The sequence below is a fragment of the Microtus oregoni genome, unplaced genomic scaffold (genome assembly GCF_018167655.1).
Source record: "Microtus oregoni isolate MIOR12 unplaced genomic scaffold, Mior012 000038F_ref0000394, whole genome shotgun sequence".
Taxonomy (NCBI): Eukaryota; Metazoa; Chordata; class Mammalia; order Rodentia; family Cricetidae; genus Microtus; species Microtus oregoni.
In genome coordinates, this window is record NW_024543097.1 from 3,633,854 (window position 1) to 3,661,282 (window position 27,429).

General features: G+C 40.0%; 1 protein-coding gene across 8 annotated transcripts in view; it reads left to right on the top strand.

Annotated features, from left to right (window-relative positions):
- The window catches only part of Unc80 (unc-80 homolog, NALCN channel complex subunit), a 180,762-nt gene that overhangs the window by 66,129 nt on the left and 87,204 nt on the right, over positions 1-27,429 (top strand). For 7 of the 8 annotated variants that reach the window (XM_041631949.1, XM_041631953.1, XM_041631950.1 and 4 more), the window contains 4 exons: positions 5,091-5,303; positions 14,521-14,656; positions 18,400-18,533; positions 21,463-21,628. In XM_041631949.1, coding sequence (XP_041487883.1) covers positions 5,091-5,303; positions 14,521-14,656; positions 18,400-18,533; positions 21,463-21,628 — 649 coding nt within the window. Of the gene's footprint in view, positions 1-5,090; positions 5,304-14,520; positions 14,657-18,399; positions 18,534-21,462; positions 21,629-26,492; positions 26,697-27,429 lie in introns of all 8 variants that reach the window. The other variant, XM_041631955.1, reaches the window with a different exon arrangement.

Consider the following 27,429-nt stretch of genomic DNA (forward strand, 5'->3'; position numbering starts at 1 on the left):
GTTTCCTAATTCTCTGCATCCCCTTCACAAAGGAAACATTCAATATATATAACAATCATAAAATCCAGGCAAAATAGCAAAGGAGAAAAAAATCAAGGAAAGGGTCTGGATGCATGAAGTTTTCAAGTTCTAGTTGCAGAATGTTCAAGAAATTCAGACTGCAGAGTGCCAGTGTCATGACTTCTTGTGACTTTATCTAGACAATTCTGTAATCGTCAAAGAGTACGCCTTCCACTCAAGGAGGGAGTTTTTGAAATCACTGATTTATTTAAACCACCTTTTAATTTAACCTTTGTGTTTGGAGATTCTAATTCATGTAGCTTAGCTTAATATAGTTTGGTTCTCCACTGAAAATGGTTCTATGAAACTGTAACATAGTGGAATAGAAACTTGGTGCAATTGGAGAAGCTGAAAGGTCATCTGGGCAGAGATTAATAAGAAAGAAGACATTTAATATATTGACTTCCATTTCAAACATGCAAATAGTTCATCCCTTGGCAGACCAGTGCTGTCAACTTTTGATTTTTTAAATTTTTCCATTTTAATAAAAACGTAACTACATTCCCCCATCCCATTTCTCCCATTGACCCTGCTCATGTCTCCTCCTTCCAACACCTCTCATATCTCCCATTCCCACCTCACTCACTGCAAAATTAAAAGCCTTATTTTCTTTGACTATACATAACATATGCATATATATACACATATGTGTCCATGTTGTGTACATGTACACACACATAGAAATTGTGCCCATTTAATGTTGCTTTGTGTATATGATTTGGGGTCTTTACTTTCTAGAGACAGATGTCACAGCCATTTTCAGATGCAGACGAGCATATCTGATGTCCTTAGTAAACACACAGAAAGACTTGGTATTCAGACTGTGTGGAAAGGTACCATCGCATTTATGCTGTTGACTCAGACTCCTGGCATTGAAAAATGAACTATTCCTATGGCCTGTTTCCATGTCTTGACCTCTGTATAGACTTTCATCACTTGTCACTAATGCATTAATAACAGATTCGTGTTCATCTAGTATTTTGCCTTTTCATCTATACTAATATTCTGTCTCATATCAGTGAGGTTTGGAAAACTAAGCCCCACTGTAAAAACGATTCTTAACTAGAATTTTCATGATGCATTACTGTAATGATTTTTCTTTAAAGACATTTTTTAAAAATTAAGTTTATGGAATTCTTGATACCTGTATTTAAGCTCTAGACATGGGAGTTGTGATTTCCTTTAATCATCTAACAGAGCATAAAAACCCAGGAGAGTGGTTTCCCTTAATTGTCTCATGGAACATAAAACCCAAGAAGATTTCTCAGTGAAGACAGTTGCCAGAATCTTGCAGGTGGGGAGTTGCCAGGTAGAGAAGGAATGTGAAGGCTGCAGGTCACGGGAACAGCGTTTCTGGAACGCTATGATCTCGTGTAGGAAAGAGCTTGTTTGACTCACTTAGACTGTACAGCAGTTGAGATGGGAATAGACTGGGAAATGACCCAAGTCCCTAAGGTTGAACACCATCTTTCATTATATAGAACTGAAATGGTAGAATGAATGCGGTATATGTTAGAAATATTATATTTACTGAATGATTTTTACTCTTAAATACATCATACTGACATCCCCCAAATTCTCTTTTAGTAAGATCTTTGACTGTTAATTAAGACAGTGTAAATACAAGGGCAAAAGCAGCATAGATGTGGGCGTGGAAGAATATCTGATTGGATACTGCATGTCTGCCTTAACAGACCAGGGTTATGTGGAAAACATTTGTTTATTTCCCTTTAAGACTCTTGAAATGAGGGTTTTATTTCTTGATCATAGTATTATTATATATTATAATATTTATTTATTTATTTATTTATTTTTATTTTCGAGACAGGGTTTCTCCGTAGCTTTTGCTTCCTGTCCTGGAACTAGCTCTTGTAGACCAGGCTGGCCTCGAATTCAGAGATCCGCCTGCCTCTGCCTCCCGAGTGCTGGGATTAAAGGCGTGCGCCACCACTGCCCGGCATATTATAATTTTTAAAAAGCCAGCTGTGACATAAACTCTATACATTAATATTTATTTATTTTAGCATTATGGATTGAATTGTTTTGAACTTCGTTGCTTAAAATGATGGGAAAAAAACTTTTAAACTGAAAATCTATTATCACTGACAACCTAGAGTTACTGAGTGACTCAAAGATGATGGTGACATTGTGACTTTTTTTTAAGAAGTGGAACTAGAGGTCTATACAGACCCGAGTGACACGCACTGCTACCCGAGGACATGGCATCATAAGGGCCTGAGCTGCAGCCCGGGCCGTGTCTGGTTAGATGGCCCTGTGGTTCCTGTTACCACCGAAGGCAATGAGGACAGGGCTGCACAGAGTTGCTCCTGCCCCTCACTGGCTGCAGCACTAGGAAGAACTGGGTCTGCCCTTCACCAGCTAGAGCACTCAGGAGAGCAGGTCCTATACCTTGTCTGCGCAGCACAGTAGAGCTGACCCCATGACAGGGTGCTGGTGAGCTGGCCCTGAAGGTGAGAGAGTGGGAGACATAGCCTCACTGTCTATCTGTCACAAGGTGGTGGGGGCAAGGGAGCCATGCCCTCCCCCGCTTCTCCACTCCTCCATGCCTGTGTTGAGTGGCCCTGAGGTCGTGAGAGTGGGAGAGCTGCTCCTGCCCCTCATCAACTGCAGCACTCGGGAGCGCGGGCCCTGTCTCTCACCAGCTGCAGTACTCGGGAGCGTGGGCCCTGTCCCTCACCAGCTGCAGTACTCGGGAGCGTGGGTCCTGTCCCTCACCAGCTGCAGTACTCGGGAGCGTGGGCCCTGTCCCTCACCAGCTGCAGTACTCGGGAGCGTGGGTCCTGTCCCTCACCAACTGCAGCAGTCGGGAGCGTGGGTCCTGTCCCTCACCAGCTGCAGCACTCGGGAGCGTGGGTCCTGTCCCTCACCAGCTGCAGCAGACGGGAGCGTGGGCCCTGTCCCTCACCAGCTGCAGCAGTCGGGAGCGTGGGTCCTGTCCCTCACCAGCTGCAGCACTCGGGAGCGTGGGCCCTGTCCCTCACCAGCTGCAGCACTCGGGAGCATGGGTCCTGTCCCTCACCAGCTGCAGCACTGGGGGCGTGGGCCCTGCTGCACCGGGTGAACTAGGCAGAGCAGAGCAGGAGAGCTTACCCAGGTGCTGAGGGTGAGAAAGAACTAGTGGGTTGACCAACCCAGCTACCACCCGGAACCAAGGCTGTGAATTAGCCCTCCCCAAAATCCACCTCCTCTTATGAACTGCTGGAACACGTGAAGGGGCTGACCTGCAGGTGCAAAGCTTCAGGAATTCCATGACACAGGCAACAACAGAATATCCAAGAGGAGTCCTCATGAAGGCTCAGTATCAATAGTGTAGCAGAAGCCTTGAACCAGACCAAGAACATTTAACGTAAAGATGTATGGGCTAAAGGGACACTGTGTGACTCACTGTACCACACTGCAGCTTCCATACCCAGACTTTTTGGTTTTTGTTTGTTTTGCTTTGCTTTGTTTTTAATTTGTTCGTTCACTTGTTTGGGGGTTTTGTTTTGTTTTTGTTTTTACTTTTAAATTTGATTTTGGGGCAGATGTTGCAAGGACAGGGGGCAGACGGGAAGGGGTGAGGAGATGAATGGGATTGGGATGTATGGGAAATCCAGAAAAAATTAATAAAAAGTAAAAAAAAAAGAACTGGCACAAGTAAAAATACATGGTAACACTTTATATTTTTCTTTCTTTTTTGTATCAATCATATTATTTATTATTATTATTATTAAAAATTTCCACCTCCTCCCCTCCTCCCATTTCCCTCCCCCATCCCTCCACTTCCCCTCCCCCTCCCTCTCCAGTCCAAAGATATTACCTACTGATGACCTCCTCCTCGCTCTCCTCCTCTTCTTTTTCTTCTTCTTCTTCCCCATCTTCCCCACCCCCTTGCCTCTTTGCACATGCTTGTTAGCATTTAAAGAGTTCAGTAGAGTATCTCAGTTTTCTAGGTTCTGGGTATCAAGCCGACCACTTTTTGTTTTGTTGTTGCTGTTTTGTTTTTTTTGTTTTTCAAGACAGCGTTTCTCTGCAGCTTTACCACCTTTATTTTGAAAACCGTACCTTCACATGACAAGAGGGAGTCCTGCTTTTTATTTTCTTGAAAAAGATCTTTCTCATTTAAATAATTTCCTCTTTTATGTAATATTTTCAACAAAATGATAATTATTATAAAATTTTCTGTTTCTCATTTAACAATTAAATAATTTCCTATTTTTTTTAAAATTTTCAACTAAAATGATACTTATTAAGCAGAATTTTGTCTGTTATGCCGAAAAAAATTAATTAAAAAAATCTTCCTCTTTCCTCTTTCTAATACTCAGTGTGCAAAAACAAAACAACCCAGTTCCCTTTCCGAAATGTGTGAACAGTCTTAGACAGCGTACCATTGCAAGGCCAGAATAGCAATGCCCGTCTTAGATAGCAAGCCAGTACAGGGCCAGTGTAACAACACCCTGGATTGAAGTAAGAGTTGTTCTAGAAGTGGAGGATTTGCTTATTTGTGTTAAAATGTTAAAAGCCTTTGAAAGGTCATTCACACATTCCTTCAAGTCCTAGTTGCCCTGTTCTGGTTTGTTATTATTTTATCTTATTTTTTGTTTTATTATTATTTTATAGATGCCTATGTGTATTCTAATGAGAAAGAGAAATAAATGGTGTTTATTTTGGATAGGTAGGGAGATTGGGAAGAACTGGGGGAGGGGGAAAACATAATCTGAATATTTTATATGAAAAGAATCTATTTTCAATAAAATAAATATAGTGAAAGTGTATGATCAGTTCAGAACTGAGAAGATGAAAGAAACATGGGCCCTCTTGGGATACCTAATTTTTTGATGTGTATGGTGCCTTCGAAATTTCAATTTAAGATTCCCCACCACTGTGCCAATGCCATCCTGAGAAATGTGGCCGAGCTAAAATCAAAACAACCTTGGCTGATGTGAACCAGCAAACAATCATTCCAGGTGATGCAGATTTAAAGACATTGTTTATTAATCCCCCAATGTTCTTTCTGTAACCCTTCTCAGGAAGCCCCTGTGGTGGCCAGAGCAGCTCTGTTCCTGGAATGTGCCCGTTTTGTTCACCGGTGTAACCGGGGCAACTGGCCAGAGTGGATGAAAGGCCACCATGTGAACATCACCAAGAAAGGCCTTTCCCGGGGCAGGTCTCCCATTGTGGGCAACAAGAGGAACCAGAAGCTGCAATGGAATGCTGCCAAGCTCTTCTACCAGTGGGGAGATGTGAGCCTTTGTCTTTCTTCTGTAAAACTTAGGGCATTTGAGTGGAATGAAGTTTCTTTTAGTGATTTGTTTTAGAGACAGCATATTGTCTGCTATAGTCCATATACTGAATGAACACTTTGGGGGTGGGGGTAATCGTTTAATCTCCCCCAACAGATCTATAAGGCTAAATATTACTGTTTGGTTTTATTCTTAAGGACACTGAAGTTTATACAGGGCAAGTAACTTGGCATATTGCATATAGTTGAAATAATCAGTATTTCATCTCCCATTTTGGATTCCAGAGCATTGGATTTAATTAATGTATTCAAGAATCATCTTTATGGTCAAATCATTGCTATTATTTTAAAAATATTTATATCCTGGAAGCATAATTTTTTAAAATTGTAATGATTTATATTCGTTGGCAATTTTATGTGTGTATATGCCAGTTTTATGCATTTTCACCTCCTACCCATGATCCTCTCTTAACACCCTCTTCCCCCTGAAACCTTTTCCTCTGAGAAGCCCCTGATATTTTGTTGTATTATTTTTCTTCACTTGCTGAGTTTTATTTTGGGTACTTGCCTGATCATGAGTATGAGGGATGCTATTTACCAGACATGGGTTACTTAGCACTGGTTACACCACTGAAGAAATGATATCTCCCCCAGCAATGGTTTACCACCCATAGTCCCTTCCTTCTCTCTAAATTGCTAATAGATCTTTTCTTCTCTTACTGCACCATCTATGTAAATAGGTATAGATATGAATAAGTGAATAAGAAATATATTACTTTGCTTTAAGAAGTCTAACAAAATGAACCCTTATAATGCCAACTACCTCACTGTAGGAAAGAAGAAAGTGAAGGATAAAAAATAATTCTAGGAGACTAAAGTTTTTTTCCTCCTATTTTTAAGCAGAAAGAAACACAAATGCTTCATAAGGGCTCAATATCCCCATATTGCTGGTGTAGTTCCCTCAGGGACTCAGAATTCAAGAATCATCTTTATGATGAGATTGTCGATATTATAAAATACTTGTATACTGGAAGCATAATTTCTCTTTTTAAAATTGTCATGTTTTTGTTCTTTGGCAATTTTATGTGTGTATATGCTGGTTTTACGCATTTTTCATCTACTATCCGTTATCATCTCTCAACCTCCTCTTACCTATGAAACCCATCAACTAATGCCGCTAATTCAGAATTTTCTCCTCTGAAGAAATCAGGATTGTCTCTTTTGCATAGTAATTGAGAAGGCATGCACTGTACCAAGATTGTGTGCTCTCTGTCCATAAACATGAACACATTAATCTTATTCTCTTTTATTGACTTTTCTATGAGTTATCTCGTATAACCATCCTATGTAAAATAATTATGTGAAGTATGTTTCATAAATATCAGGCAGTGTTCTTTATGATTACTAACCTTCATGGTCTGTGCTTGGCATTGCCTTTTCCAGGCTTCTCTTGCACAGTTTATATGAGAGAAAATATTCTTCCTATATGGCATCCAGTCTTTAGAAATCAGTGGGTCAAGTTACATAACTCCACAATATTTTTCCTGCATTCTGTTATGCTTAATTTAATATTAAACACAAGAGTTTACACAAGTCAAGCAGTATAGGCAAAAATTTATCATGAGACCCAAAGATACTCCAGAGCCACAGGGGTACAGTTTATATGAGAGAAAATCTTTCTTCAATGCCTGCCAGCAGTGCCTGACATAAAGTTAACATTCATAACTGTGAGACGAAGCTTCACTAGACAGGAAATCCATCCTGAGCATTATTTCAACACTTCCTTGCCTGTTGTAACCTTGACTTTGTGCCTGTTGTATAAATTTTTTTGTGTCTCCATGTTGTATAAATTTTTTGTGTCACTGTAGAATAATTTGCTAAGTCCTTTTTACTAGATTTTAAATTAACTGAATCTGGGATGACAGTACAGCTAGTGAAGTGCTTGCCAGTGAGGGCTGGGGCTCCATCCCCAAAACTCATGCAAGAAAAACAAACCAAGCATGGTAGTACATGCTTGAATTCCCAGTGCTGGGAGACAAAGGCGGGTGAATCCCAGAGATATTACCCACCAATCTAGTCCAGTCAGTGAACTCCAGGCCAGCAAGAGACTCTGTCTCACAAAAACTAAAGTTGGTACTGCCTGAGGAACAATGCTAGAGTTTGACCTCTAGCCAATAAGTATACATGCACACATACGTGTTCACAAACACACACATAATAAATAAATACTATTATACTATGTGTAGGTTAATTTTGTCAGAGAACATGATAAATGTATGCAATTATTGAGCCTCATGACACATGAAAGCCTGACATCAGATTTTTATGTTAATTGTTCGTTCTATCTGACTAGGATGGTTTGTGCCCCAGAGTTTAGATTTACCATCAATGTTTTAGAGAAGGTAAGTATATTCATGGCCCAGCTGGAACTATCTCACCTATAAACTAAAATCTTAATTAATAAGTGGTACCGCTTCACCATTGTCTCTCTTAAAGTGAAGATAAAAATCATATAAATCTTCAGGTAAAAAATTTAAGATCCCACAGTGTTGTTTTGTTGTGCGAGAGGAGGGCCTGCTGTTGGTCTCAGCCGCCCTGCTAGCTTATACCGAAAATAATCACACAGAAACTTTATTCATTTAAATCACTGCTTGGCCACTTATCTCTAGCCTCTTATTGGCTAACTCTCACATCTTGATTTAACCTATTTCTAATAATCTGTATAACACCACGAAGTCGTGGCTTATCAGGAAAGATTCAGTATGTCTGATCTGGCAGCTCCATGGTGCCTCTCTCTCTCTGCCCTTCTTCCCAGCATTCAGTTCTGTCTACACCACCTACCTAAGTGCTGCCCTATCAAAAGGCCAACGCAGTTTCTTTATTCAACCACTGAAAGCAACACAAGGACAGAAGGACCTCCTCTACCATTGCTTATTTGACAAATGTTCTTGCTTCCTTCATTCCCTGGCCATACGTTAACCCTGTCTCACTCTTATCACCTGGGTTCCAGTCCGTCCCCAGATGGTCAAGACAATGGCGTTGATTGCTACTCTGTCACCTTGCTGATATTTTAGTTTCTCCTGTTGAAGGTATTCACTGGCCTATACACAGACCTCCTGTAAGATCTCTCTTCCTAGGGGATAGGAGTGCCACCCTGAATTAGTTTGGTGAATAACTAGCTATGCTAAAAGAAAATCTTAAAGCCACATGTCATTTTCAAGAAAACAGGTTCAATGGAGAAGACCTAACTGTGGTTGAGGGGGCATAAAGAGTAGGGATGGAGCTCTCTCTAAACTCAGTCTTCAAAGACAGTGCCTTTAAAATACCCTGTGAAACAGGTTTATGGAGTGGCTATGACACTGCAATACAATGTTAAAGGCAGAAATGTGAACAGAAGCTTCTAGGAAAGGTAAGGCAGATAATTGGAGGGGGCTGGGGCTATTGTTCTCCTCCAAATCCATGAACACCTCAATGAGACTCAACACCTAATACATGTATGAATTCTTCCATAATGACCTCTACTCTGGTTAGAATAAAGTTATAACCCACACGTTCACACTAAACATACTTGCAAACCCTGTCTCTCTCTTTCATTGTTAATGTTCTTGTTATTGTTATTAAAATATTGAATACTATTTCCCAATTATTTGGTCTCATAATCTTGCTGAAAGCAGGGTGATTGTTTTTCTCTGAGTCTATATTTATTATTATCAAATCAAAATCATCAGATTGGAGATATATAGTGCTACATGACAGTGAGCAAGATAAAGGCTTTTCTCATTTCAAAACCCTTTAGTTTCTACCCCAAACTATATTAAAATCCATTCAGCCCCCTGCTGGTAGAAAGGATTTCCATTTTCAGAAGTCCAGGTACTTTAGCACAGTCATGCTCTCAAGTAAAATGGAGATGCAAAGTATTTCTCTTCAGCATTTTATCTCTTTTGAGGGATAGAGTGCTTAGCTTCTGTATTTCTCCCAGGCAAAGAGACCATCAGCTATAAATAACCAACATTACAGCTTCTCTATTTGAAGAGGTTTTACTAGGTGGACCCTATTCTGCTAATAACATTAAAGAGGGCATAGGGATATATTTTGAGACTTCTTACAAGAATTCATAAATTATAAACACATTCACCAGATGTGCATGGTGTTCTTCTGAGAAAGGTGTCTCCCGGCACTGTTTAGATATAGTGAAAAATAACTATCATACAATTCCAATTCCATTTGAGTTTTTTAATATGATTAATAAACAATTGTATGATAAATTTAGATGTTTTATAGAATATGCCCCCAAGATGATCCATCTCTTTTTACTTTCCTGTGCTTAGAAGACAGACGGACAGAATGTACGAGGCCTGAATTGATCTGTTATTCCACCTATTAATCTGCAAAATAGAGATATAGCACTGGTAGTTTTGAAAGCCTGAAACATAAAGCAACATAAACATATTGATTTAATAAGAATATCTATTTAGCTTAATTAAAGAAAGTGAAATTAACAATTTGTCATTAAGAGGAAAAAAATTACATTTAACTTCAACAATGTGTGGGCCACCATTTTAAAATCTTCAAATGATAATTCTTATAATTATATTGGTGTTATTCCAAATCTAATATTTCTTCATGCTTTATCAATTTGATATAATTAAAAATCTGACTGTTTTATTTTCATTGAGACAGTCTGCAATAGGAACATATTCTATCACAAAGCTCACAGGGCTATCCTACACATCATTGTTCCCCCAGAACTACAAAACTCTCCCACACGAGTTAGCCTCAAGCTTACTGCTACAGAGTTAGAATTTGGATACTATCCTCTTCCAAGTGTGTGTGTCAGAACCTCTGTGGAATCAAGGGCGACTCCCTTGCCTGAGTTAGATGAAATTGGGAGTCTTAGAAAATAAGCAATGAGATTTGAGGTCATCAAGACTGGTAATCAAGCCAGTTTTCAGTTTTTAGCTTTATTTTCTACATAAAACAATTTTAAAAACCTTTTAGTACCATTCACAATTTCCAGTCTTCTGGTGGTGAAATACACACACACACACACACACACACACACAATATACATATACATGCATACACACATGCATATATACACTCATATATATACATATATATGCATACACATATTTACATGCATACACACACATATATATAAAATTGTTGTTGTTCCTAAAAGTTAAAGCAGTTTTGGAGTTGTTCTGTTGATGTGAATTTGGAAACAAAAGTGCATTTTCAAAAAAAAAAAACTGGCTAGTTACTTTGCCATGCAGAAACATTTGACCCCTTTTAAACTCTCTACCTCATTTGAAGAGTATTCCCCTCCCTGACCTCACATCTTTTCTCCCCATACAGTCATTGCCTGAGATCTCTTGTAATTTCTTCCTGTGTGATCTTCCTAGGGTAACTCAGTTCCCGTGTGTCCAGGGCTTGATGTGTGGCAAAAGCACAGAGCAACCTGTGTGCTTTAGATCGCAGGTCTGCATTGCCACCTTCATCTGGGAGGCGTCTTCTGTATATCCCCAAACTTAGTTCGACCAAATAAAACCCTTCTTCCTAAATCCACACTCATCTGCATTACGTCTGAGCTTTCGGTTCCTGTCAGGTGTACCACCAGCATGTAACACGCCCATTCCAAATCTCTTTCTGCTGATTCTACCTCTTCTATTCGGAGTCTCATAGGTCAGACCTCATTACTTCAAACTCTTCCCAGCCACACTGTAGAATCTGTCTTGCACACTGTTGATAAGGTCACCTCCATAGGACACAATCTATCCAAAAAAGGATGTTCACACTGGTCTCCCTGCCCCCAGCCGTGTCCTCTCTGATTCATTCTATAAACTACAGGCTGTTTGGCTAGGAAAAAAAAATGGTTTTAGCGCCCTCCCTTTTTCCTTGAGTTACAACCCAAATTTCTTAGGTTGGTATCATTGTCTGATCTTAAGTCATTTCTAAGATTAGAGGTCATGAAGTTGAATGAGATCATTCACACAAAGCACATTTATTTTTGCTTTCATATTATGAATTTACTTTATAAAATTGGTATTATATTTATATCATATATTTTAATTATATATTACATTTTAATATTATAACTATATGTTATATAATTAATAATATATAAAATTATAAATTTATGTAAGCAGTAGACTTCTATAGAAGCTTTATGACTTTTCACTGCCTTCCTGAGCAGGCAGCACAATAGCCCTCAATTGGCTCCTTAGGCTACCCAGTCGTAAGGTGCCATTCCAGCCTTCCTGCACATTTTCCTCACTTAAAAAAATGAATAAATAAAAGTTTTTCTCAAGTGATTTCCTGGGGAGCCTCTGAATGCCTGGTTTACTTCCCAAGTCCTAGAAACTTTTAGGCCCCTTCAATTGAACACCAGTGTCTCCCTTTCTAGTCAGTCAACACAGCAGCCTCTCTAGGTCTGTGGCAATGAGATGCTCTTGGAACCGAGTTTGATGTTTTTCTTCTGCTCTCCCCTCCCTGGAGACTCCGAGGGTGTAGTAAGGAAAAGCAAAGGAAGCGGCATGATGGGATTCTGTCCACAGCTGGTCTCTTAAGCGCCGTAACTTCCCTGTTCGTCAGTGATCTTCCTGTAAGTGCATTGATAATTCATCAGGGCACATGGAAAAAGAGGCACCAGTGCACTTCGACAGCTTGTGTAGGTTCGTGTTTCATTTAGCGCCTTACAAATCACCTCACTCTGTAAATGTTTCACGAATGGATGTAGAAAGGAGTCATGTCTCCTTAGGCATTCCTCCAGCCTTAGGTGAAATATAGAACCTTAAATCAGTATTGAGATATTAATGTTATCTTGGGGAAGTTCAGGGTGTGATGTTTTTTATAAACTGTGGGTTTAATTTAAATTATTTGATTATAATATCCCAGAATGATCAGTGTAGTAAAACAAAACAAACAAACAAAAATCTCCTTTGAGTTTTGCTGTCCCGCTGGCTAGCGTCACTCCGAACTCATCACACCTCTTCCTCAGAACAAGGGCTTCTATGGTGCTGCTTCTGGTCTTGTTTTGTTTCTTTAAAACTTCTGAAGTTAACAAGTCCATCATTGTCACTTAATTAATTCCATTTTATTTCCAGAAGTTTAATAAATTCAAAACAGTTGTTCTTGGGGTTGGGAATTGAACTCAGTGGTAGAGCGCTTGCCTAGCAAATGCAAGACCCTGGGTTCAGTCCTCGGCTCGGAGTGGAGGTAGGGGACTAAAAAAAATTTAAAAGCCCAGTCGTGCTCATATTGAAAGCATTCTGGGTGCGCTTTGCACATCTGTTCATGGGTACAGGTTGGTGTCCTTGCATGCCTAGAACTTTGTAAGTACGGAACAGGAAGAAAAGGCTGAGCTGGGGTTTGCTTTTATTAATGCACAGAGCACAAAACTGTGAGCACCCAGAGAGTGTGCGTTTTAGCTTTATCCCTGAGACCCCTTCCTAAGGCTGTGCCCTTTCACTGTTGTGCAATCTACATAGCCGGATACAAAGGGAACAGGGTGGAGATGCTGTAGTCACCTCTTATGGAAAATTCCTTTTGATAAATTGTGGAACCACATGTCATGATTCAGAAGAACAGATAGCAAGAGTCTGATTCTGTGTGTGCCACGTTAAGAGTCCATACTGTCAGTATGCCAAGTCATTAAAAAGTCCCGCTTCTGATGTGGTTTTAGAAGTTCTACCAGAAGAACAATTAACATTTCTTATTAACTTCCAGCTATCATGGGAGGGGGAGGGCTTCATAAGTGCATCCATAATGATATTATAAATAAAATCACAGGAATAGAACTCTTGCCAACTTCCAAACTCATTAGCATGGCACTGACATTCTGATAAAATAGCGTAATCAGAAGCACTCAAAGGAGCGATGCTTTCTTGTTTTTTCACTGCCCTAAAACCCTCCGATAAAAATAACTAATACAGGATGGGGAGATGGCTCAGTGTGTGAGTGCTTTCTTCACAAGTACAGGGACCTGAGCTTAAACCCTTAGTACCCACATAAAAGGTCCAGTATGGCCACCCCTACTTATGTGGGATAGACACACAAGTCTCTCTAGGACTTTAAACACCAGCCTACCTCAGGATTCACTGAGACAGCCTGTCTCAAAGGAATAACGTGAAGAATCATAGAGCAGAACACCCAATATCTTCCTCTGGACTACACATTGCACGCATGCACACACCTGCACACTTGTTGTGCATTCATATGAGAGAGGAAGAGGGAGAGAGAGAGAGAGAGAGAGAGAGAGAGAGAGAGAAGAGAGAAAGAAGGAGAGAGAGAGAGAAAGAGGAAGAGGGAGAGAGAGAGAGAGAGAGGGAGGGAGGGAAGGAGGGAGAGAGAGGGAGGGAGGGAGGGAGAGAGAGAGAGAGAGGGAGAGAGAGAGAAAGAGGGAGAGAGAGAGAGCACTGCTTGCTTGTTTCTGTAGTTGACTGTTTTTTAGTCTTTATTCTTTGACTTTTTTGTTCTTCTACTCTTTTGAGGGTCCTACCAACCAACTCCCAAGTAAATACACAGAGGCTTATTATTTCTTATAAATTCCTGGCCTTAGCCTGACTTATTTCTAGCCAGCTTTCCTTAATTTTAACCCATCTACTTTTTGCCTCTGGGCTTTTACCTTTCTCCTCAGTAAATCTGACTTTCACTCTTACTCCTGTGTGACTGGGTGACTGAGTGGCCAGCCCCCAGTGTCCTCCTCTCCTTGTTCTCTTGCTCTTCTTCTCTCCTCCCTGATTTCTCTTTCTACTTATTCTTTCTGCCTACAAGCTCCGCCTTCCTTTCTCCTGCCTTACTATTGGCCACTCAGCGCTTTAGTAGACCATCAGGTGTTTTAGACAGGCAAAGAATCACAGCTGCACAGAGTTAAACAAGGGCGCCGTAAACAAAAGCCACACACCTTAAAATAATATTCGACAACATGCTTCTTTACATTAGACCTACAAAATGGATGGACCTTGAATAAAGGTGGACATTTGATTCATAAAGATGTTTTCACATGCATACGAAAGTGTCATTCCATTTTTCCAAATCTTTACAACTAGTGACTCAGGAGATGGCACTGTTCCTCCTTTAGATTCCTGTTGACAAAGATGGTGGTGGCAGCGCACAGAGGATTGACGAGGGTTGTGGGAGTGCATGCCCATCTTTGGGCATGTGATGTTTTAGGCTCTGTCGTCCTCTGGGGTTCACTGGTTCCTTTTCCACTGCAGGCAATTGGCATCCGGTTGAATGAGCTATGCCATGGAGAGAGTGAGAGCCCTGCTAACCTGCTTGGCCTGATCTACGACGAGGAGACCAAGAGAAGGCTGCGAAAGGAAGATGAGGAGGAAGACTTTTTAGATGACAGTAAGGAGACCCCCTTTACTACAAGAGCCCCTGCTTGTAAGAAACTGCTTTAGGAGCACTGAATACCTCCTTCCTGTCTCATACTCCCACCACCTCCCTACATCTCCACAGACCATCCGTCGTCTCTGCATGTGGACGTGAACGCATATGCATAAAGCCAGAGGTGGGGGAAGGAGAGAAAAAGAGAGAACGCGCCAAAGTCAGGGGAGAAGGTAGATGGGCAGAGCGTGGCAGGCATGTGGAAGAGATATTACCTTTTAGCCTCCGCTTCTTGCTGTTACCCAGAGATTCAAACTAAACTTCTGAGTGAGAAAATGTTGTGAAAAAATTGCTTTCCCAGAAAGGTTTTCATTTGTTTAATTTTTTGGGGGGGAGGGAGTTATGTTGTTACAACATTAGGAAAGAAAAACATCATTGCACAATAGAATTGAACAAGAAATGCTTTCCAGCGGCTGGGGAGGACGTTCCAGAGGTAAATAGCTTGCTGCACAAGCGTGAGGACTTGAATTTAGGTCTTCAAAGGCCCCATTAAAAAACTAGACACAGTTGAGGGAGCACTGGGAGACAGAGATAGGAATGTCCACAGAACTCCTGGCCAGTGTGGTCAGTCAGGCTAGCCAAATGGATGGGCTGAATCGCTGAAAGAACCGATCTTAGAACAAAATTTTACAGGTGGAAAGCTTTTAGAGAAAGACACTTGACATCAATCCCGGGCCTCCACATTCATGCACATATGTTTGTCTCCACATACACATGTGCACAAACCTATACTAGCAAGTATGTAGACCACACCACACACAAAAAATGCGTTCCAAAGAACTAAAGCACTGACTTGTTCAATCAGAGCATGTAGCGGGATTAATAAGTAATTTAAAGTTTGTTAAGCTGTCATTGTTCCATGATGCAGCTATGAGAGTTGCCATAGAAATAGAGGCGAGAACATTTCTGCTACATCCTGCTAAGCATCATTTTGTACATAAGTATGCTCTGTACCACACAAGCCTAAGTAAGGGTACAGTGAGAGGCATTTTCTGGGTGTGAATTCGAGTTTGACCTGTGGAATCAGTATCTTCCCACAATGGGAGTAGAAGTGTCTTCCATTAACCTTTCTTCTTCATCTGCAATTCAAGGTCTTTGGGTATATTTTAAGGATCATTCTTGTTTAATTCGTACCAAATCTGCAACTTCCTTGTGTCATGGCATATAAAGTAATGGCTAAATGATAATGGTGGAAAATATTAAATATTAAGCAAAGAAAACTTTCTGTATTTTTCTCCCTATTTGCACCAAGAATTTTGTGTTTTTTCCATTATTTAACTCCCTTTTCATACCTTATGAAGTCAAAGAAAAATTTGACATCTCTATTGATAAAATTCTGAATTTCCACATGGATGTGTCCGCCCAATGATAAAAGTCAACTCTGAAGATAATCTAGCCTATTTTTGAATAATTCTGGGTGTTTAATTTCTCTCTTAGGTTAAACAAAACTTAGTGAAGTTGCCATGAATGCCAGACAGACAGACACTGTGCACTGAGAAGCCACTCAGACGTCCTGCTGAGTGGAGGGAGCTGAACAATAAATGAGCACATCCCCCTAGGTGGCAACGTGCCATCTGCACCAAACCGCGAAAGCTCCATTAGTTCCTATGTGATGTCTGGTGCAGCAGTATTTGGTTCGGGTGTGTAGAGCTCCATCTTTTCCCACGGTGGCAGAGTATTTCAAATGATAATCAGGAGAGAGAACTAGCCAAGTTCACTGCCTGCAGAATGTTTAAGAAGTGGCTGAATGACAGTCTCATGAGTGGAAAAACAAACCCAGAAGTTTTCAGAGTATCCACTCTTCAATTATTTTTATTATAATTATTATTTTAAATTATAAATATTAATAATATTTAATATAATGTTGTAAATTATTATAACTATACAATTATTCCACTTATTTTATTATGTCTTTTCCAGACATAATCTTCCAATGTAGCACAGGGTGGTCTTGATCTTGGGATCCTCCTGCCTCAAACAGCCGAGTAGCTGATAACACGGGCTTCTACTACCATGCTCTCTAGAAACTTGTTTTTTATGTACATCTAAGTAACTTTTAAAGTCCTGTATCCTCCGTGGAGTATAAGACTGATATGTGTGATTTTCCAGAGATTATGAGGTTGTTATGAGTGATTTAGCTAACCTTGCACTCCAAAGCTAAATATAATATAAGCAACTGCCTTTTTGGACATTCCACAAAAGTGAATTTGTCTCTTCCATTCTTAATGAGAGGCAGATTTTCCATCCATGTTAAACTCTTAAAAAAAAAAAGCAGAGGGAAAAATGGACTTTATATCCTCAGAAGACCAACTTCTACATTCTGTGTCAAAAAGTCATGTATACTATTCAGTTAAGAAATCTCATTATACCTCTTTCTTTCTTTTGTAAGAGGCAGAATAGCAGATGGCCTTGTTCTTTGCTGAAGCTGAAGTTAGTCAGGATGTTTCTCCATGGTTTCTGGTAATACAAGTCTCACAACTGATCCTGACAGTTTTCATGTCCTGTTCTTCCCTTGGCCGTTATCTGTCTTCTGACCAAAATCCATCAGTTGTTTCACAGAGTAAAAGGCCAATATTCTTCACAGTAAAAGAGACTATCAGTCACTTCTGGCATGATTGTATGTTGTAATAAGGCTGCTTGTTCATCCCTGCTGCCCAGAACCAAAATAATCACACAGAAACTGTATTATTTAAATCACCGCTTGGCCCATTAGCTCTAGCTTCTTATTGGCTAACTTCTATGTCTTAATTTAACCCATTTCTAGTAATCTGTGTATCACCATGAGGCCGTGGCTTACCAGCTAAAGTTCTGGCATCTGTCTCCAGTGGGGCTACATGGCTTCTCCCTCTGTCTCCTCCTTCTTTCTCCCAGCATTCAGTATAGTTTTCCCCACTTACCTCTATTCCCTGTGCAGGTCCAAGACAGTTTCTTTATTAAACAATAGTATTCACAGCATACAGAAAGGAATCCCACATCAGCTGTGTATTAACTGTGACAGGACAGCTTTATTAAAATGCGTGCTATAAATTGGGCATGGTGGCACATGCCTTTAATCCCAGCACTTGGGAGGCAGAAGCAGGAGGATCTCTGTGAACCTGAGGCCAGCCTGGTGTACATAGTGAGTTCTAAAACAGTCAGAGCTATGTAGAGAAAAGCTAACACACACACACAAAAATAAAACCGTGTAGTATAGGTGACATATTTTCTCATATCTATGTTGCATCCACACTAATTGAACTAGAGCTGAAAGAGCTTCATAGCTCTCAGAAGACAAACATCCCCAAAAGAAATGCCCCTTCCTGAAATGAGCAGGAAGGATTTTAGGTCTCCAGGAATCGTGGGTTGCCGCAGAAACAGTTAAGACATGACTAACCACAGGGTGACTTTTAATTCTGTTTTCACAAGCAGTCTTCTTGTGATGTTTGAGCTGTATTGTATTGCCATATGTACTCTAAACAGAAACATTGACTTTCGCTTGTCTGACACTTTAATAGCGAAGCACCTGCTAATACAACTGCCGAGTGGAAGAAGAGAGGTGGGTGAGCCTGCCCAGGTCATGCTAACAGGAGTAGGTAAATTGAGGTTGTGTAGGAAGTATTCTCATGAGTAGATTAATATTACATGATGTCATGTAGGTCCATCACACCATGACCCTCTATTTGTTATTGGTTTGTCTTCTCATGAAGAATTCTTTCTTTTCTTAGGTACTGTGAACCCCTCTAAATGTGGCTGTCCCTTTGCCTTGAAGATGGCAGCTTGCCAGCTTCTCCTGGAGATAACCACCTTCCTGAGGGAGACCTTTTCTTGCCTGCCTAGACCTCGCACTGAACCTCTAGCGGTATGTTAAAGCAACATGTGTCAATAGCCAGGCTACTTGGAGAAAATGAAATACAGCTGGGTTTCAGTACTCCCAAAGTCTTTAAATGCTTGGAGGTCAAGTGCGTTCTGTGATTTAACATTTTAATCAAGGGCTTTCAGAAATCACTAGAGACAGCCCTTTCAGGAACAGCATGTGCCCAATGATCACCACTAATTTTGATGGAAATATCTAGGAGCCTATATCCCTTTACCTTACAAAAAATGAGGAGCTTTATGGTCAACATTATTCAGGAATCATTAGCTGATCTTTTGTATGAATAGCTTCTAGGTTCACATAAATGTGCTTGCTTCCAGAGTTTTCTGACTAATAGTATGATATAAATGACCTTGGTGTTTAGATTTTCAGCATTTCCAATCTTGTACTTAATTTTATAGCATTTCTTGTGGATTATGAATAGACAGAGAGCGTGACACTGCATACACACACAATAAACATATAGGCACATAAAGTACAGTCATGTGCCAGGAATTACTTATTTCACTGTAGACAGAAATACTATGCAGGGCCATACATCTTCAGGGTGTGCGGTAACAGCGAACACCTTGGGCTTCTGAGTCCCTGATGGAAACCAATGGTGCTTTCATCATTCAGCCTGCAGCTTTACTGAAGAGCCAGACAAAACCTTCTCTTTTATACAATGCTTGTCACAAACTGTCACACCAACTTCCATTTTTTTTTTTAGAACCTATTCTCCTGTTTTAAAGCCAAACAGCATGAATAAGTCAGTACCCCAATCCTAGGGTGGGGCCAGAGGTTGGATTAAAGAGTCAGTGTTCCCCTACCATGGAGCACAGTCTCTAGTTTTAGTTTTCCAATGTTGTAGAAAGCTCATTTCCTCACATCCTAAAAGAATGGATATTTTCAAATATGAAACATTTATGAATGAAATGCTTGTTTTTAAGAGAAAACTACCCTCTCCTGAACTGTGAAACTGGACCGTTTGACTACTGGAAGAGGAAATTCCAGCTACTGCCCTCTGTGACATCATGTTGACTTGGCCTTTACTTTTCTGAATTGTCGTTTTCATCGTGCTCTTGAGAATTCTCTCTCTAAAGTCAAATCAGGGCACCATGATGCATGCACTTAAAGTCAAGCCAAACAAAGCATCAGACCTGTCAACACTCGCCAGTACCAATCCTTTTAGCCTCCTTATTAATGCAATCTTCAGAAAAGCATTGCATACATCTGATTTCACGTTTTCAGATCAGCCGCAATTCTGGTAGAAATAAGCAAGGATCTGTTTCATTCAGTCGTTTGTTCTACCTTTTAACTCTTAAACATCTACCACAGTGACTCTTGTTAGTGAGAAAATTCTGTTTCATGAGTCTATCATATATGTTGAGGAAAATTTAATAATCATGTCCCCTTGAAGATCAGCGCTGGACTGAGACCTGTCAGTGAAAAGTGAGACTTCTCATGTTTTCTAAATCAATCAGGTCTTTTTAGCCTGAGAACATGGCACTGTCAGGACAACAGACAGCAGGAAGGTCAGCACTCAAAGGATCGCAAGCCAGGCTACATGGCATGGCCCTGTGACAAGCAGAGACCGTACAACCAACTAGAAGAATTACAGGGAGTGCAAAGAAGGGAACCTAAAAAGCCTAAGACAAGAATCGCAGCCGCCAGACATAGACTGTCAGGTGACAGCGTGTCCTCTTCACCCTGAACTCGGTTTCTGAGAACTTCTGTTCACTACACCAGCATTGTCACTGCCAAATGTAGGCCTACATATCTTTTATTCTTTCCTTTGTGAGATGTTAAAATATTTACACCATTACTCCCTTCCTTTTCCTCCCTCTAATTTTTCCCATAAACCCTCAGTACAAAATCCACCATAGAGGTTCTGGCCCCATACAAGCATTTTCCTAAACCTGAACTGACTTTCCACACTTATGTACTAAGAAACTTCAATTAAGGTTTACCTTAAATGGCAGCCCCTCCCGCTACTCCAAATATTATCTTCCATTTCTTCAGTTCCAAAGTCCAAGACAGGCCTTCCTAAGCGAAGATCAAGGTAGTGGTGTGGTTGACTATCTGTGGGAGAGGAAGAATCTGCCTGCCTCCTTACTCTTTTCTACCTTCTAGAAACCACTGCACCCACCTCACTCGCCTTCTTCCAACTTCAGAAGCATACTGAAGCTCCCTCTGTTCATAGCCAGGGAAAGATCCTCCATTTCTGAGAATGCATGTAATTAATTAAATTTGGTCCACTTAGCTAACACGGTATAATCTCTCCACCATAAAGTCATTAGCTTTAACTGTATCCCCAAGGTTCACGTTGCAGTGTAAAACAACATTTTCTCAGGCCCTGAAGATGTAAGGTTTAGATATTTTAGGGACTGCTCTAGTACTGTGGTCTCCAAGTCTGATATCTAACTCCTACACTTGGGGTTTATTATGTATGATTTCCCATCTTCCATCTCAGAATTCTGAGTTTCTCAGAGAAGGGATCATTTCTTACCTATACCATTATACCTATCATATTCAAATTGAAAGTGTGACATACAATTAACATATAAGTGCCAATGACTTCCCTAAGACATTGGACAAAGAGTTAGAAGGTAAAGGAGCTAGCTCGAAGTCCTGTTTTGTGGAAGATAAAACATATAAGAAGTTACCAGTTAGGGAACACTTGTTTTACAAATCAAGAATATTTTTTCAAGACCACAATTTAAAATGAGCAGTAAGGAAATTTTAAGTGCAATCAAATGCGATTCAGAATGAATCGAGGTTTGCCACAATATCAGTGCAGTCGGAGGAGCAGTGAAGCCCCTGCCTATCACTGCAGCACTTGGGAAGCTGAGGCAGAGACAGGGCCTTGAGACCAGTTTTCTGGCTTTTGTCTCAGGACAGCCCAGCACAGACATGCTCTTCTATGCCTTTTCAGGACTTGGAGAGCTGCAGGCTCCGTCTGGATCCTGAGTTGGACCGGCACAGATATGAGAGGAAGATCAGCTTCGCTGGAGTTCTGGATGAAAACGAGGACTCCAAAGATTCTCTCCACAGCAGCAGCCACACCCTCAAGTCGGATGCAGGTGCTGAGGAGAAGAAAGGTAGGGAAGCGCAAGGGTTGCTTCATGTTTCTGCCTTTCTCACAGGAAGTGTTTGGCCTGGGGTCTAAAGCACAAAACTGTGCCCAAATTCTTGGCTCCACACAATGTGATCCTAGAGACTCTTCACAGCCGGTGAGGTAGGAACCACCATTAGTTAGAGGTTAACTTGGCATCTAGACTGCCTTGGCCTCAATGCCTGGTTCAGCAATTCTCCCTTGACCACAATGAATGTGATGCCATCAGCCTTAAGATGACCTGTTATTTTATTAACCAGTACAAATGGGAAAACATCCAAATTCAACTATTTTTCAGTAATCCCTTATAACTTTACTTTTTCTTGACAGAGGACTTTGAGACAATAAAATATATGTATATAGTCACTGTGATTACTACATATAATTCTTTGGTAGTGAAAAAGAATATAGCTAAAATCTGCTGGTTAAACTTAAATATACAGTCCAAATTTCTTAATTACTTTTCAGTTCAAATTTGTCAGCGTCCATGTTTTTCTACAGGATGCTGTCTTCTGTAGCATCAGACTGTTAATGACACACCAGTTCAGAAGTGGATCAAAGGCTCATGTATATATAATGTGTAGAGAAAGAGATAATAAATAAAAAAGCCACAAGCTCAACAACTGCAAAGCAGAAATGCCTACCTTAGTTTTGGGAACCAGCTAGAACAGTAGGAAGCTGGCCTGTCTGGAGTTCCTCTTCAGGACTGTCCATCCCTCTTATACCCTGACCTACTTCCTCATCCCTCTTATACCCTGACCTACTTCCTCATCCCTCTTTACGGCCTGACTAGGTAATAGCACATAGTCTGTATGTTTTGCTGCTGATGCTTACATAGTCACAGACAAAAGCAAGAGCCATTATATTTCAGCTGTCACTTGGTGTGATGAACCCTAAGTTCAGTTTCACATACGTCAAAATGTGGAGCTGACCCTAGTTAAAATGGGTAATATGTGGCCCTTCTCTGTATGGCCATGTATACATGACTTGCCTTTAAATCCACAGTCCTTTCTTCTAGTCAGTCAGATAAACAGCCTCTGTGCTATATCCTTAGAGCTCTAACTAAGGCAGTGCAGGTAAAACATAGGATGAATACATAGAGCAAATGAAAGAGCGTGTTAAGTTACCATTGCGATCCTTATCATCCTACATTGTGAGCAGCTAAGTCAGATCTCAACACAGAAAACTCCAGGTAGGCCTGAACAGTGTCAGTTATAAGTAAGGCTCCCCTAAAATGTCACCTTCACTATCCAAAGTTTTTAGTTTTAAAATTTCATTGTCCTCCAATGCTTTTTGTAAAGAGTTTATATCTTAAAAAATCTGTATATCTTGGTAGAAAGTTGATTGTGTACATTGAAATAATTTCCAGTGTCCTGTAGACAATGAATGAGTGCATATTTGATTACTTTAATCAATGGGTGGCATGGTTCTATATAGACAAAACACAAAATATTTTGTCTTATAAGAAATGGGGGTGCAATGGGAAAACTTTGAATATTTCAACAGCAGAATGTTACCACATTTAACATATAAATATCATTATATGATATCCTATTGAATTTTGATGACAGAGGTTGTGTTCTAAGAAAAACAAATAGTCTCATGGAATTTATAGACATGAAGAAGTATTAAGCCGATGTGATTTAAAATATTTACTGTATATGTATCCAATGAAGGTAACTTCCATTTTTAAAAATATACCAACAATACTTTAATTTGGAAACTAGTCTTTAACCATTTGAAGTTATTATTACAATTATTATCTAAATTAAATAAAAATTCCAAATATCCAGTTAAGCTTAAACAAATTCTACGTCATCTTATAAAGCAAAAGATTGGCTTAATTATAAAGCCATGTCAGCTTCATTATTATTTATATAGCTGTCTTTACTGATAAAACTCTCACATGCTTAGTGATTTTTGTTATACAATATGCCTATGTTAATACATAAATGTTGTCTTATAAATAGATAACAGAAACCTAAAACTATGAATAAAATGACAATATAACCCTAAAATGTTCTCTCTAAAGATTTGTAAATATTCCATAAGCCATTTGACAAACACATGAGCTACTACAGCCAATACAAAATTGTGACAATGGGACACTGATAAGTGTAATTACTATTTTTTCTAAAAGTTATACCATCTGTTTTTATAAAAGCAAAATAATCAGCTCCTGAAATTAGTAACTTGAGAACAAGTAGATTCTACCAAAGAAAATGATCGTGAACTTATTCTTAAAAACTGAGAATATCTGCCCAAGATCACTAGGCAGAATCTACAAAATACTTTTATTCCTGCCCCAAAGACAAACTAAAACCGGTATTTCAAAATACGGAAGCATCTCCTCATTTTGCATGCAGCTTCTGCGCACCTGCTCTATACCAGGAGTCATTACAAATTCCCAGAAGGCAGCCACCAACAAGAGCGTGTACCTGCATCTGTTTCCATTCATACTAATCCATAGCTAAAAGCATATCACTATTAGCATAGCAATTAGTAACACTAAGTGCTAGACTTTCTAAAGATATAATGGAAAGTAAAACAAATTAGAATATAGGAAGAGCTATGGTTGGAGAAGTTCCTAATAATGGACATTAAACTGAGAGACTTTCATGAGATATTTCAGTAATGGAGGGATCTGAAGACTGAGTGTTCCCAACACAGGCAACTATGAAGCCAAGGATGTCATGAAGAGTGAACTTAGAGCATTTGGAGGAGGGCGAAAAGATCAACAAACTTATTTCAGAATGAACTGGGGAGGAGTGCCAGGAGATAGGCCAGAAAGGTAAGAGGCAGGCAGAGTCTGGTAGATATGCTTAAAATTGTAATTATATTTTAAATATGTTGGAGGTTGTGGGTCAGTGTATGTGACTAAATGTGTAGAAGCTAGGGAGGAAGGAACAGTTAAAGGTAGCTGCACTGGACCAGAGAAAAGGTAGTAGGACTTTGAATGCTTGTGATATTAGCAGGACTTGCTAATGCTACCGTATGGAAAGGGAGATGTGTTATTCACATCAGATGAATCTGTTTCATTTTGATTTTAGTTCTTATTGTTAGGAGACATATAGCATATGGTCTCTATGTTTCAGTAGCATATAGTCTCAGATGGCATATTTCATGAGCGACATTAAGCCTGAATTCTCCTCACTGTGTCCCTTGTAAGTAATCGATGTTGTAATTCTGAACCCTAATTTTTCAGGCTGCAGGAGGTCTCCAATTATTTTTTATGTTAGAACAATTTCTCAAAGTTAAGTCTTTTTCAGATCCCACTAATTTGAGGTTATTTAGTTTCATTTGTAGCCTAAAAAGTATCATAAACTCAGGCAAAAGGCATTAGTGTGCACCTCTACAAAAATAAAATCTATGAATTATCACTGTAATCTACTCTTTATTTCTCAATCTACTTACACATGAAATTGCAGTAGTGGTCATTAAAAATAATTAGCTATGAAGTCCAAATTAAACCTAGAAACAATATTGAAAAATACAGTTGGGTGAATCTTGTGTGTTAATCAAAATACAGCATTGTACACTACAGCTTTTGTGGCATTTATCCAGCTGTGCTGCTAGAAATTCTTCCAGATGTGCGGTTCTATTCAGGTGTATGCAGGAAGCCCCAAGAAGCTGGTATAAGCAGAGCAGTGGTAATTCTAGATTCTTTCAGTCACAAGAGTAATCCAGAGACTAAACATTCACTTCTCTATGAATTATTCAGACCTCCTCACATGGCGTCAAAAGTTACATTCAACTAACATTTTAAAGGATACGAGTTTTATTATTGGCTTATGTAAGCATTTTGTTAAAGGGAGAAACCTGAAACTAAAATTTGAACTTCCTGATTTCAAAATACATTTACAAGCTTGATTTAAATATTGAATGGGAAATCTTGTACTTCTAATACAAGTGTGTAAGGCTAGCCCCTTTCTTCTAATGGTTTTGAACCTTGAATTTTTTGCTTTATCCTACAATTATAAAAATGATATTGATAATATGAAAAATTAAAAAGAAAAGAAAAACATATACATTACCTCAAAAATAATTGTGCTTTTGATTTTTATAAAGTGAGTTTGAAGCTTCAACGTGTTTCTTTCACCATATTATTTCCACCCTGGCGACTGTTTCTTCCAGAATACTAAGCACGAATAATGCATCCCATTCTTGTTACATGTAAACTGTAAGATATCTCAGGGCATGCAACATTTATACTCACATCTCATTAAATATTTGATTAAAAGGAGGAAGATATGAGATCCCTAAATGATTGGAAACAGAGCTACCTCAAACACACAAATGTGCATGCACACACAAGCATTCTCTTGAGAAGCACTCCCTCACAGTCTTTGCTAAGGAACAGAGTTACACAGCTCTGACTGTCAGAGAGAGGCCACTCCTTGTGCTTATTTTTAATAGATTACTCTACAGATAAGGGTTCCGATGACAGTTCTCAGAATTCTGTAAGTCCCATTTCACAGGAGAAACAAAATCAGTAGAGTCTGATTCCATTGAACTGAATAGGAATGTGATTAAAATGTGGTAGCTCTTCATGGTGATGGTGCTGTGTAAACACACTCATGCTTATGAACCTTGGGCCAGAGGGAGAGCAGATTGTTCCCAGCCACAATGTGGCATTTTGCCCAAGAAAGATACTGCACCAGCCCTTCCTGGTCATCCTGGTCTCCTGCCTGGCCAAACGTGGTGACTGGGGGCTGGCAGCAAGGCCAGAAATGCTGCTCAATCAAGACAGCGAAGAGTTGGCTGGTCAGGGACAAATTGGGAAGAATGTGGATATAAACTGGCTGGGGAAAACTAAGCGGGGAAAGCCCTATTTTATTCTTTCAATACAGTTCCCAGCAGGAAGATCAGGATAGGAGGTTCTCGCCTGCTCCAGATTAAAGGAACCCGCAGTTTCCAGGTGAAGAAGGGGGGTTCCTTGTCCAGCATCCGCCGAGTCGGCAGCTTAAAGAGCAGCAAGTTATCACGGCAGGACTCAGAGTCTGAGGCTGAGGAGCTGCAGCTGTCCCAGAGCAGGGACACTGTCACTGACCTAGGTAACATAGAAGAGCGGGGTGTGCAGGGACGTGGGGGGTAAGAAGGCAGGACTCAAGTCCTGGAACAGCCAAGTCCATTTCATCCCATGGTCACAGAGCAAGACCAGAGCCTAAGGTTAGACAACTCCTTCTGTAGAGAAGCACACGGACTTTTGAGCAGGTGCGTGTGGCATGTGTAAGTTGGTCCAAGTGCAAACTCCGAGTCAGCAGCTGATGTGGGGATCTGAGATTCTACATTTGAAATAAGCTTCCTTGTGATGCTGATACTGCTGACACAAAGACCACACTTTGAACTTTGAGCATAGAAAGTGTTCACTAGAGAACAGAAACTGCTTTGGCAACAAGGACAATTTTAGAACCCCAGGTATCCATACTACTCATTAGGACTTTGAAAGTCAAATGTTTGAACTTTGTTACTGTAGCCTTCACTTGACAGTAAAATACAAATAAACAAAAATCACTAAGAAGGGGTGGTTGTTTGGACCTGAAACCTAGGGAATCCTCAGTGGGTCACCCGCTGTCTCAAGGGTGTGTTTTCACCAACCATCTGGTGGGAATAGTTGTTTATTCATGATCTTCAGAGTCTGTCTTTAAGGATGCTTTTGTAAAATGTGTCTAGTGTACAGCATGAGCTATACATTCAGTCAAAGCACTAAAAGTCATAGATTACCTCTGTAGGACATGAAGAGTCTCCAGATCTCCTAATGTGGTTGTCCAGTATTTGGGCATCTTG